The 13837-nt window shown below is 41.6% G+C and overlaps 1 protein-coding gene across 1 annotated transcript in view; it reads right to left on the bottom strand.

Annotated features, from left to right (window-relative positions):
* Positions 1-13837, bottom strand: part of MFSD12 (major facilitator superfamily domain containing 12) — an 85747-nt gene that overhangs the window by 58208 nt on the left and 13702 nt on the right. Inside the window, exon 2 of the mRNA XM_075849968.1 lies at positions 2681-2891. Coding sequence (XP_075706083.1) covers positions 2681-2891 — 211 coding nt within the window. The remainder of the gene's footprint in view (positions 1-2680; positions 2892-13837) is intronic.

Here is a 13837-nt window from a genome sequence, read left to right as displayed (position 1 = left end):
AAACTGACAGCACAGCTTCCGTTTCAGTCACCATTGAATAGTCAACTACGCTATTGATTCCGTCGGAAAACCGGAAACCAGCCGGAATGACGAACGGAAAGCATTAGCGATGTTTTCGTCACCTGGTGACTGAAACGGAAGCTGTGCTGTCAGTTTCACTTTCCGTTGCGGGGTTCACCCGATGGAACCCCGGAACGGAAATGAACGGTGATGTGAACAGGCCCTAATCTAGGGGAAACCAGCAGAATTTGTTTATAACAAATTCAATTTCTAAACACTTGCGCTAATGATACAACAGGAAAGTCTGACGAGCTAAAAATATATATTTTTAATTCTTTAGTACCACAGAAAGCGACACTGCTTAAATCACACTTTGGTTGTGGTGAATCAGTTTGTTAAAGATTTTCGCAAGGTTTGCATAGGTGAAAACCTCACATGATGCAAACACTAAAAGAGGACCTGCTAGTAAATAATAATTCGGATGTATCTTTTCTTAGAACTGCATTGTGCCATCTGTTATTCCTCCTGGAAATGTATGAATAGGTTCACATCTGGATGACAGAATAGTGTACTAAGAGAAGGTGAACATCACTTATTTCATGTGCAAGGAAAGGATTCACTAAGACAGACATATCAGAAGAGCGAACAGCTCCTCTTTAATTTAAAAGGCAACGTAAATTGACAAATTATTAACATCAAATCCAACAAACCAAAACATCTGGGAACATTTTATACTTCACACCTTGTATAAGACCTAACTCTTCCGTTTTACCCATTCTATAGTTTCAAAATGGCAGAATTACATTTTACATTTAATAGGAGAGTCATATCATTGCTTATATTCTTAGGATTCCTGCTCATAAAAATAAAAATGTAATTGTAAGTGTCTAAATATAATCATTAAAAAAAAAAAAAAAAAAGAAGAAGTTGATGATGTGTTTTACAGAAGAAAGCAGAAGTAGAATACGGCAACAAGAAAAAAAAAAAAAAAAAAAAAAAGTTGTTAATATTTCCAAAACCAACGCACGGATATAGTTACACAGGCAGAACAGACAGGTTCATCAAGCTCAACGCTGCTCAATTACACATCATTCATTGCTAGATTAAATTAGAACATTCAATGCCATTTGTCATTTAAAAAAATCTAGCGTTTTTTAAATGCCGACATCGTATCTGCCATTACTACCTATTGGGGTAGGGCATTCCATAGTTTAACTACTCTAACTGTAAAGAACCCTTTCCATATTGAGGTCTAAAATCATCTTTCCTCATATAATAAATGCCCCCTGGTACATTCTAAAGTCCTTGGAATGAATAAATCATGTGCCAGTTCTTTGTAATCACCACACATTTATACAGGTCAATAAGACCAAGCTCGTTCATTGGCTGATTTGCTACTTAATGCAGCAATAAATATTACCGTTGTTGGCATGACATCTCCCTGTGTAAACATGGAGAAAGCTGCAGACATGGAGATGTATGGGGACGAATGACCATAGTGACAATCGCATATGTAACCAATCATTGCTCCTTGTGAAAGGAGCAAACGAGCTGTCTCGTTGATCGGCGCTAGTTTTCATGGTCAATATTAGGCCATGAAATAGGACCTTAAAGGCTATGTACAGCTTTGAAGAAACGTTTTTGTTTTTTTTAGATTAAAAAAAAAAAAAAAAGGATTTGTGCAACTTTCTAAATACTTATTAAAAATAAATTTTTGCTTTTTCAGATACAGCTGCTTTGAATCCTATATACAGAGCAGTTGTATCTTGCGATGAGACCCGAATCCGTCAGGTCAGCGGCACTGACTGGTTCATTGACAGCGGGTCCTGCATGTCTCAGATGTGTTCGATAACAGGTGGATCCTGACGGATACAGGTTTCAGCACTAGATACAGCTGCTCTGTATACAGGATACAAAGCAGCTGCATCTCAAAAAGTAAAAATTTATTTTTAATAAATTTAGAAAGTTGCACAAAACACAGTGGGCCATTTTTATATATAATAATAAATTAAAAAAAAGAAGGATTTCAAAAAGGTGTACATAGCCTTTAACTCTTGCTACACGCATGCAGTCTCCTTAGCATGATGTAACCTGCTCTGGGAAGGCCTTCTGGAGTATGGAGCTGCAAGGACTGTGTGCCTCCTAATAAGCCAGATTTCTCTACAGTGGTCTGTTTAACAGAAAATTAGAGTTTTGCAAGATGTAGCCAATCACAAAATCGGCATCGGTGAATTAAGAGGTTAAACTGTCATAAAGCTAGGTGAAATGGCCACTTAACAGCGATCACCGATAGGAAAGATGGACAGAGGGCATGTGACATCTGTATTGAAACATCACTTGCATAGGCAATCATGTGACACTGGTAGAAACCACACACCCTGAAACTTTCTACAGTGTTCGAGCCAGACAGACCACATACAATTACTACAGAACTGTGTTATGACAAATAATGCTGCTGTTGGTCATGTGATGTTACATTGTTACCGGTGTGCTCGGATGTGTCACACACATTCAATACGTTGACACACTTCTTCCAACATTTTGGAAAAATTTCAAAATGATGCAATACTTTTTATAAAAGGTTAAGATTGTGTGGCACTCCATACCACATCTCAAACTTTTCTCATGGAAGAAATTGAATGATTAAAAATCCCCCCTCCCACAAAAAAGTATGACATACCGGAAAGCTGTAAGCTCCACTTTGTCGTGTTCATTCTTAGCCAGGTCTGGGATTAATGCAAGATGAGAGATTTGTGTAGCTGCCCATCCAAACTGGAAAATGATGATGAAAGGGATAAAGTATATTAAGCCAACCCACTGTGGCGTATTTTCTGTGCAGCCCAAGCATGGGTTAAAGATGAAGGGAAATGAGATAATCACGCTCAATGTTCCTGAAAAGAAAGAGCAGAGATTGAGAATCCAAAATATATATATTTTACAGATCAATGGGGTCCCGGCAGTCTAAGCCCCACCAATTACCAAGTGATGGCATATCCTAGCAATATGCCAAATGCTATGGCCGTTGAATAGATAGTGGAGTGTCTAGTGTTAAATTTCTTGTTTATTTAAAAATTATATAATGCCACCATATACACTGTACACATGAATAATGCTGCTATATACACTATACACAAATAATGGCACCATGTATACTGTAGACATAAATATTGCCGCATATACGGAACACATGAATAACCTGAGACACATGCGACTCACACCTAGGACAGATGCTGCACACGTGTCATTTAAAGATAGGACGTTGACTTACAATGGGGTTTATTGGCGTGGCGCCCTTCGTTGCATCAGGAAAAACACTGCATTTAGCACGATTTTTCATGTAAAATCTGACAAACTATAACAGACTCCGATGCAGATGTGAACAGAGTCGGATTTCCCTGCAGCTTCTGGGGGTTGTTAGTTTAGTGTAGACCATAATAGAAAGTGGCAGGGCTAAGCAGCGGCTGTATGCCAGGTCCAGTAACTGCTTATTGGCTCAGTAGTGGCATTCGCTTATGTAATGAGATCTTCAAAACCTGCTGGTGTGGCCTCACCATCGCGGACGGGCACTTTCCTTCTGGGGAGAGGAAGCACTGATTCCTCTCTGCCACTAGGTTGTTGCTGGACTATACAACCCTCCTCTCCGCTTTGCCATCTCTGAGTGTCTGATCAGCAGCTGCGTTCAGATAAGCTTGATCATACACCCAGAGTGAATAGGTCCTCGAAGAAACATCAGTATAGCTTTTTCTAAGAAGAGGTAGATTGTAGATATACACACACACACACGAATGTCATGAGGTCTTAGTAAGGGCCTGTTCACATTAGCGTTGGCTTTCCGCTCAGGGGTTCAGTCGACTGCGCTATTGATTCAGTGAAAACCAAACAAAAAAAAAAATGGAAACCTGACGAAACAGTGACAAACGTAAGCCATTAGCCATGTTTCCGTCACCATTGATATCAATGGTGATGCAAACAGAAGCTAAGGTTTCCGTTTGCCTTTCCGTTGAGGGGTTCTCTGCTGATGTGAACAGGCCCGAAGATAAAGGAATCTTTATCAATTAGGTTTGCTTCTTCTCCCTCCTTTGAGGAATAGTGGTGGAGGTCATACTGAGATAATATTTGAGGCTGCTGTAAATTGACTTGATGTTTGGACAACATGAACTTTAATAAGAATGATGTGTTATAAGTACTTGTTGGGCAATAACTTGTAAGGTGGTTCCTTGATGCCACTTCGCCAGAAAAACCTTTAAAAGTTTCATCTAAAATTGAACATCTAAACTCTTGAGGACCTCCATTGCCATGTCGCTCTTATTTTCTTAGGCCTCATGCCCACTTCAGTTTTTTCCTTCAGGGTGCTAGCTGATTTTTTGACTGCTAGCACCATGACCCATTCATTTCAATGGGGCCATGCACACTTCAGGTTTTTTGTTTCTTTTTTTGACGGTCCCGTTGCTCCATTCTGACAAAAGTAGAGCATGTCCTACTTTGGTCCGAGATTCCGTGACCGTGGGGCCCATGCAAGTCAATGAGTCCGTCAAAAAAACTGAAGGTACACGGAAGGCATCCGTGTGTGACAGAGCCGTTGCCTAGCAACGGCCGGGCAGGCAGAGGTACAGAGAGGCCGATATTGCACTGCACTAATCGGCAGCCCCTTCTCTATCAGCACTGATAGAAAGAGGCTGCTGATCAGTGCTGGAACACAGCGATAGAAAAATAAGTTCATATGTACCCCGGCCATTGTCTTTGTGACATCCAGTCCGACCTCCGTGGAGGACGCGGCAGTCCATGTGACCGCTGCAGCCTGTGATGGGCTGCAGCGGTCACATGGTCTGAAACATCATCTCAGGAGGCCAGACTTGAGGAAGAAGCAGGGAGTTCTGGGTAAGTAGTAACTTTTAAAAAAAAACAAACAATAATCTATATTGTGAGTGCTGCGCATGGTACTCACTGTCCACCGGTAGTCTCTGTCCAGGGGCTGCACTGATCGGCAGTAACTTTCAGCAGCCTGGACAGTGACTACCATGTGCGGCGCTCACAATATCGTGTACGTAGTGTGAATAGGAACAGTTTCCTCTCTGAAACACGGAAGTGTACACGGAGTACACACAAGAAGCACACTGTTCCAATCACAGACACACGGATCCGTGAAAAACGGCCATGAAAACGGTGATGGTGTGCACGAGGCCTTACTTATCGCTCATTATTGTAACTTTTCTTCCTCAATAAAGCTTTCGTATAATTTCACTGAGACAAGAGAGTTTAAGATTTCCTTATCAGTTGGTGGAGGACGCAGGCAAGTCCAGCAGCCTTCGCCTCCCTCGCAAGTGACCCGGACGGGAGGATTCTCAGGACAGACTAAGCGGCCGCAGGTAAGATTTCTTGTCTGCTTTACTCTGAATGGAAGTTGGCATAGATCTCTGGGAGATCATTACTCCACAAGCAGGTGGAGGTCCCTGCCTGAATGGAGAACAGAAAAGGAGGCATGGCAGATATATTGGTGGTGAAAGTCTAGGACTATGGCAACAAGGGTGTGACTGCCAATACTTATCCACCACATTACAGGTAGCATTGGAGTGCCGCGGCTGTAACAGAGAAAGGAGGTGTATGTAGACTGTGGATAGTCATACAAAGGGAAATGCAGACAATGATCCTGAAGATTAAAGAATTGAACCAGATAACGGTGTCCCTTTTTGTTTTTACTAATAACGGAGAGCCTGTGGGGGAACCAAGAAGGAGTGACCAAAAGTACGAAGAGACTCATTTCAGAAGATATTAGAAACACAGACTGCAGCATTAGTGAGCAAAGCCAAGGAGTACATTGTTAATAGTTACATAGAAAAGAGTTTTTCTAAGCTTGGTTGAACTTAATGTCTTTTTCAACCGTACTAACTATGTAACTTACACTGTATAACATATAGCCTTGCTGGGACGCTTAGTGCGGTTTGATAGACAGGAGAAGGGGGAGGATGGCTGCGTGTTCAAGTCTGCAGCAGCCAAGGACACTGCACATAAAAATCTACAGAGTCGGACCTACCGACGCCTGGGTACATTTCGGAATGGGAGGCTGACTTGGGAATCACATTTACCACAAGCCAATGTTCCCGAATTCTTACCCTAGCTCATAAAACATCAATTAGCTCACGATATCAGGAGGCTAGCTTTAAGTTGCTCTCACGATGGTATAGGACCCCGGTCCGCCTTCATCGCATCTTCCCGGCTGTCTCACCTCTCTGTTGGAGATGCGGTTTGGACAATGGTACCCTTCTACACACTTTCTGGTCATGCTCACGACTAACGGGATTTTGGGACGGGGTCAAAAGGGTGATCCTCAAGGTTACAGACGCTACCTGTAACATGGACGCGGCCTTCTTCCTCCTCCATCACTGTGACACTCCGGCTAACACATACAAACGCTCTCTCCTTCACTTTTTAGTGATGGCTGCACGACATTGTATCCCTTTACGCTGGAAGAAATCTTCTCCGCCGTCACTGTCTCTGTGGATCTCGAAGGTCAATGACCTTATGCATATGGAGGACCTAACCTCCTCCATTCACGATGCACACACTAGGTTCTGTCGCACGTGGGCCCCGTGGATCGTGTTTCAGGACTCCGACTTCTACACTGACATTCTTGGAAGTGTGGACACTGATGGATAGCTCGTGGGGTCCTGTTCGGGGGTGGTGGGGGTCTCCCCGGTGGGAGTTACTACTTCTCCTCCCCTTCTTGCTCTTTCACTTCATTCTGTACTTTTAACTAAATATGTCTTTCTTATGCATAGTGGGGAAGTTCATGTTTATACCTTAAAGATGACATATAATACTACCTCGTGGTAGGTTTACATTGTAAATTTCAAAAGCATACATCTTGGTTTTTTGCAAGTTGATATATTTTCCCACATGTACCTGCTGTATTGTGTATTCTGAAAATATGTGGCTGTTGTCACGAAAATAAAGAATTTCAAAAAAAAAAAAAAAAAATCTACAGAGTACATTTTATTACAGAAAATAGCCAAACCAAACACTAAATTTACTTAGTCACGGCAAACTTTTCTGTGTGTGTTTAGGATTAATGGTAATTTCCTATGTACCCCAATCGCAATAGGGAAACCAGTGATAACCCTATTGCTTGTGGTAGTGCGCTATTTTGCACTGTTAGGCCTCATGCACACGAACGTGCTTTTGCGGCCACAATTCCCCCGAAAATCCACGGGAGAATTGCGGCCCCATTCATTCCTATAGAGCCATGCACATGACCGTGGTTTTCACGGTCCGTGCATGGCCCAGGAGCCCGCACCGCAGAAAGAACGGGCAAATCTTATTCCGGCCCTGTTCTGCAGTCCGGACTCATTGAAAATAATGGCCGCGGCCATGTGCACAGCCCGCGATTTGCGGGCGGCTCGCGGCTGTCGCTCAGTGGCCGGCCGACCCGGAAATCACGGCCGTGCACATGGCTACGGTCGTGTTCATGAGGCTTTATAGACTCAGATGGGGAGGGGTGATTATTACCTGAACATTGTTAGTTTTATTCCAGATTTTAGTAACACAATTTGATAGATTTTGGTATAATCAGGCATTCACAGGACACGATTAGGGTGGGATTCTCAAATATTCTGGATCAGAGGAGTATGGAGAAGTAGATAAAATGTAGTTTTCTATTTAAAAAAATAAAATAAAGAGTCCACCCCTTTGAACAACAGTGCATCCATATGCAAGAAGGTTTCCAAATGCAGAGATACTTCATCATATACAGTATATACAAGACGGGAACATTCCTAGTCTCTCTTGGTTATGTTTAAGGGAAAAATTAGGACTTCTATGAAAAGAAAATCAGTTTGCATAGATCACATTTAGTACACTCAATAAAAGTTGTCATTTTTAAAATGTTTTGCTTTTACCGGATAAAGATATGTGTAAGGAAAACGAAGTTTATATGCATGTATCCCATTTACTATGCTGTTCAATGTTCAGGTTTAACTTCAAGTTGTAATTTTTAAAGGTTTTCCTTCATTTGAATTATATGATTAAGATCAATTAATAATTATATAAACTAGAGAACAAAAAGAGTCCAAAGTATCCAAGTATTTAGAAAAGTACAAAATCTTTATTAAACACCACATGAGAATCTAAAATACAATGTTTTAACTGGATCATAAATGAATGTACATTTAGATAAAAATTGGATACAGGTAATGCATGAAAAATAAAAAGTTCAAATACAAGTAATATATGATATAGTGAAATCACTTTTTAGGAACAAACTCATGTAAATAAACATAAGTAGGAGAAAACAGCAGAAGGAAAGTGGTGTAGTGGTATGATCCAGTAAGTAAAGAGGGGCAACTCTTTACTTACTGGGTCATACCACTACACCACTGATTATGGGTAAGCATTGAACTATGACTGTTTCAAGCTGTAATTAAAATCCAGGACACTCTCTATGTCTATTTGATAGGAAGTGTGATTACCTACATCTTACTTTCACTTTCCGTCTGCTGTTTTCTCCTACTTATGTTTATTTATATGAGTTTGTTCCTAAAAAGTGATTTCACTATATCATATATTACTTGTATTGGAACTTTTATTTTTCATGCATTACCTGTATCCAATTTTTATCTAAATGTACATTCATTTATGATCCAGTTAAAACATTGTATTTTAGATTCTCATGTGTTGTTTAATAAAGATTTTGTACTTTTCTAAATACTTGGATACTTTGGACTCTTTTTGTTCTCTAGTTTATATATTATTGTTTGGAGTCCGTATCTCCGAAAAATTGCAGGTGGTTGAGATTTTATATCCCACCCTATATTGTTGTGTCCTGTGAGACTTCTTTTGTTTAACAATTAATAATTATGCGGCAAAAAGATTGTTCTCCACAGGAAGTGTCCAACTTGGAGCCGAACGCGTGAAAACCAGATACTAATGGAATGTGGATGGATAAGGCAGGTAAACCAGTAGCATCCAAGGCACTTTTGATGGCACTTGAATTGATGGTGTATAACCTCACATATACCTCAAGACTGCAAGGATCGATTTGGTAAGATCTAATTGGCATGTCCCAGGTTTTACAGCTGTTGCCGCTAAACTTTGTTAGATCTGTTTGATTTGCCTACAAAAGAGTCCTGGCAGACTGGTGCCAACCTTCCCAAAACACACCTATGTCCCACAGAGAGACCTTTCCATGTAATACAAATGTTTTCATTCGGCTTCCTAAGTTAGGAATGTGTAAACGTCTGTGTGTTCATTTGCTCTCAGAGAAGGTAAAAAAGGTCTTGACTAGAGATGAGCGAAAAGTTCGGTTCGGCTGGTTCGCCGAATTTCACGAAGAAGTTCGATTCAGACCGAACTAGTTCTGACCGAACCTGTAATTTCCGTGCGCCGAACATGGTACCGTCCAGGGTGATGAAAGAGTTAATGGGCTGCACTAACTCTTTCAGGAACCTTGACAGTACCATGCTCGGCGCGCGGAAAATACAATTTTAATGTAATAAAAAAAAAATACGTTCATACTTACATTCCTCCTGTCCGGCCTGCAGCGATGACGTTTCATCCATGTCGCCGCTGCAGCCAATCACAGGCTGTAGTGGCGGTCACGCACGTCACGTGACCGCCTCGGCAGCCAATCACAGGCTGCCGCGGCCTCTGCAGCCAATCACAGGCTGCCGCGTCAGGAAAGAAGGTCGGACTGGAGGAAGAAGAGGGACTCGCCACCAAGACAATGACCGGGTACGTATGAAATGCTTTTTATTTTATTTTTAATCCGCAGCCTCTTTTCTCTATCAGTGATTGATAGAGACAAGTGGCTGCCGATTAGTATAATATTTTTGTAATGTTTTTTCTGCACGCCCGGGTTCGGTCAAAACGAGTTCGGCCGAACCCGGTGAAGTTCGGATTCGCTGCGAACCGAACTTTTCGCCATGTTCAGACCGAAACCGAGTTCGGTTGTCCGGTTCGCTCATCTCTCGTCTTGACATTTCAGATTAAAAAAACGTGTGAATATTTCTGTGGGTAGGAGCGGTCACAGGTAACCAGCCCAGATCAAGGTACAAAGTACAAATCTCACTCAAAAAGGGTTACAGAGCAAGTGCAAAATAAAATTTACCCAGTAGCTGCACATTTCCTAGATACCCTGTCCAGTGGGAAATATAATTTTATGATAAACATTTTTATAAAAAGGGTTTTACTTGATACAAGGGCTTGCCACTTTTATCACATGCACTTAGAACAACTCTTATAGGGCATGTTGATGTTGTGGTTACCATATGAACATTTATTTTAACAATTGAAAAAGGTTGGGTGCCTAGTACAGTGAAGGAAATAAGTATTTGATCCCTTGCTGATTTTGTAAGTTTGCCCACTGTCAAAGACATGAACAGTCTAGAATTTTTAGGCTAGGTTAATTTTACCAGTGAGAGATAGATTATATTTAAAAAAAAAGAAAAACAGAAAATCACATTGTCAAAATGATATGTATTTATTTGCATTTTGCACAGAGAAATAAGTATTTGATCCCTTTGGCACACAAGACTTAATACTTGGTGGCAAAACCCTTGTTAGCAAGCACAGTAGACGGTTTTTGTAGTTGATGATGAGGTTTGCACACGTTAGATGGAATTTTGGCCCACTCCTCTTTGCAGATCATCTGTAAATCATTAAGATTTCGAGGCTGTCGCTTGGCAACTCGGATCTTCAGCACCCTCCATAAGTTTTCAATGGGATTAAGGTCTGGAGACTGGCTAGGCCACTCCATGACCTTAATGTGCTTCTTTTTGAGCCACTCCTTTGTTGCCTTGGCTGTATGTTTTGGGTCATTGTCGTGCTGGAAGACCCAGCCACGAGCCATTTTTAATGTCCTGGTGGATGGAAGGAGGTGGTCACTCAGGATTTGACGGTACATGGCTCCATCCATTCTCCCATTGATGCGGTGAAGTAGTCCTGTGCCCTTAGCAGAGAAACACCCCCAAAACATAATGTTTCCACCTCCATGCTTGACAGTGGGGACGGTGTTCTTTGGGTCATAGGCAGCATTTCTCTTCCTCCAAACACGGCGAGTTGAGTTAATGCCAAAGAGCTCAATTTTAGTCTCCTCTGACCACAGCACTTTCTCCCAATCACTCTCAGAATCATCCAGATGTTCATTTGCAAACTTCAGACGGGCCTGTACATGTGCCTTCTTGAGCAGGGGGACCTTGCGGGCACTGCAGGATTTTAATCCATTACGGCGTAATGTGTTACCAATGGTTTTCTTGGTGACTGTGGTCCCAGCTGCCTTGAGATCATTAACAAGTTCCCCCCGTGTAGTTTTCGGCTGAGCTCTCACCTTCCTCTGGATCAAGGATACCCCACGAGGTGAGATTTTGCATGGAGCCCCAGATCGATGTCGATTGACAGTCATTTTGTATGTCTTCCATTTTCTTACCATTGCACCAACAGTTGTCTCCTTCTCACCCAGCGTCTTACTTATGGTTTTGTAGCCCATTCCAGCCTTGTGCAGGTCTATGACCTTGTCCCTGACATCCTTAGAAAGCTCTTTGGTCTTGCCCATGTTGTAGAGGTTAGAGTCAGACTGATTAATTGAGTCTGTGGACAGGAGTCTTTTATACAGGGGACCATGTAAGACAGCTGTCTTTAATGCAGGCACCAAGTTGATTTGGAGCGTGTAACTGGTCTGGAGGAGGCTTAACTCTTAATGGTTGGTAGGGGATCAAATACTTATTTCTCTGTGCACAATGCAAATAAATATATATAATTTTGACTATGTGATTTTCTGTTTTTTATATAATCTATCTCTCACTGGTAAAATTAACCTAGCCTAAAAATTCTAGACTGTTCATGTTTTTACAGTGGGCAAACTTACAAAATCAGCAAGGGATCAAATACCTATTTCCTTCACTGTAAGTGCCAATAAACTTAAACCAAAGACTTATCAAATTGATCAACTCCCCTCTTTTGGTTCCCCAGACGGGGAACTGATCAACTCCATCACGGAGATGCACAGAGCCACCAGGGAGGCAGAGCCTGAGCCAATACAACGTATTGTAATTTGACTTTTTTGGGGGGCAATGGAAAAAAATTGCAATTTCGCCATTGTTTTTTGCAGGTTTTTTTTTACGGTGTTCACCATGCGGTTTAAATTACATATTAACTTTATTAATGGAGTCATTACGGTCGTGGCGATACCATATATGTGTACTTTTATTTATTTTTTACACTTTTACTAACTAAAACCACTTTTTATGGAAAAAAATGGATTTTTTTTACTGTTATTTTTATTATTAATCTTTATTTCACATTTATTATTTATTTCACTAGTCCCACTAGGGGACTTTACTGTGCGATCTTCAGATCGCTGCTATAATGCTTTGGTATACTTCGTATACCAGAGCATTATTGCCCGTCAGTGTAAATCTGACAGGCAATCTGTTAGGACGTGCCTCCGGCGCATCCTAACAGGCATATGTACAGGGCAGACCTGGGGGCTTTTATCAAGCCCCCGACTGCCATGACACCCCATCGGAGACCTGCGATTGCATTTGCGGGCCGCCGACGGGTGACAGAGGGAGCTCACTCCCTCTGTAAACAAGTTAAATGCCGCGGTCGCTATTGACGGCGGCATTTAACGGGTTAAACGGCCGCGATTCAAGTAAACTTAGTTTGTCACTAAGGGGTATTGTTGGTCACTAAGGGGTTAAACCAATAGTTGTGATAATTGTTTTTATTCTGGTTTTGTACGTCGCATTGTGCATTTGTCATCACAGTAGTAAAGCCTCATAAAAGCAGCATTACAGTTATGCTAATAAAGTGGTTTATGTAATAAAAAGGGGGGGGGGGGGTTGATAAAATATAATCAGTATAGCTTTTTCTAATAATCAGTTTCCAGCATGATATATATATACATACACACACACACAAACAAAACACATCTTACGTCCCTCTCTCTCGCTCTCTGGAATGTCATGGGGTCTTAGTATAGTAAGACAAAGAGGGAATCTTTATCAATTATGTCTACGGCTTCTCCCTCCTTTGAGGAATAGCGGTGGAGGTCATACAGAGATAATATTTGAGGCTGCTGTAGATTACCTTGATGTTCGAACATAAACTTGTAAATAAGAACGATGTGTTATACGTACGCAATTCTTGTTGGGAAATAACTTGTAAGGTGGTTCCTTGATGGCACTTCGCGAGAAAAGACCTTTAAAAGGTTAATCTAAAATTGAACCTTTAAGTCTTCTGTCTAAACTCGAGAGGACCTCAATGGCCATGTCTTATTTTTCTTACTTCATCTCATTATTGTAACTTTTCTTCCTTAATAAAGCTTTAGTTTAATTTCACCGTGAGACAAGAGTTTGTTTAAGATTTCCTTATCAGTCCGTAGCTATAATCAATAGGGATGCCGGTCTTTGCTTACTGAGCTGCAATGAAGACGTCATGTCAACCCACAAAACTGCTGCAGCCACTGCTGAGCCAGTGATTGACAGTAGTGGTTATGTATGTTGAAACAGCTCGGTAAACAAACATCGGCGAGGGATCAACGAAGCGGTGTAGCACAATTTAAAAGTTAAGTAATTCTTTTATTATTGCATGCCAGCCCCCCAACTGGCCTGTTTTTTCTTGATCACGGATAACCCCTTTAACCTCTTCCCGCTATTACTGTACGTCCTGATTTACAGTGCATTCCCGCAATAGGGCGTACAGTCACGCCCTGTAGATGAAGCGAGCACAGGAGCGGTGCGCCCTTCATCAGCAGCTGTCAGCTGTAATACACAGCCGATATCACGCTGCAACGGCAGAGATTGTAGTTACTGCCGATCGCTGCCGTTTAACCCCCTTCAACGCGGCT

This window comes from Rhinoderma darwinii, chromosome 1 (assembly GCF_050947455.1).
Source record: "Rhinoderma darwinii isolate aRhiDar2 chromosome 1, aRhiDar2.hap1, whole genome shotgun sequence".
NCBI lineage: Eukaryota > Metazoa > Chordata > Amphibia > Anura > Rhinodermatidae > Rhinoderma > Rhinoderma darwinii.
This window is presented reverse-complemented; position numbering and strand designations above follow the sequence as displayed.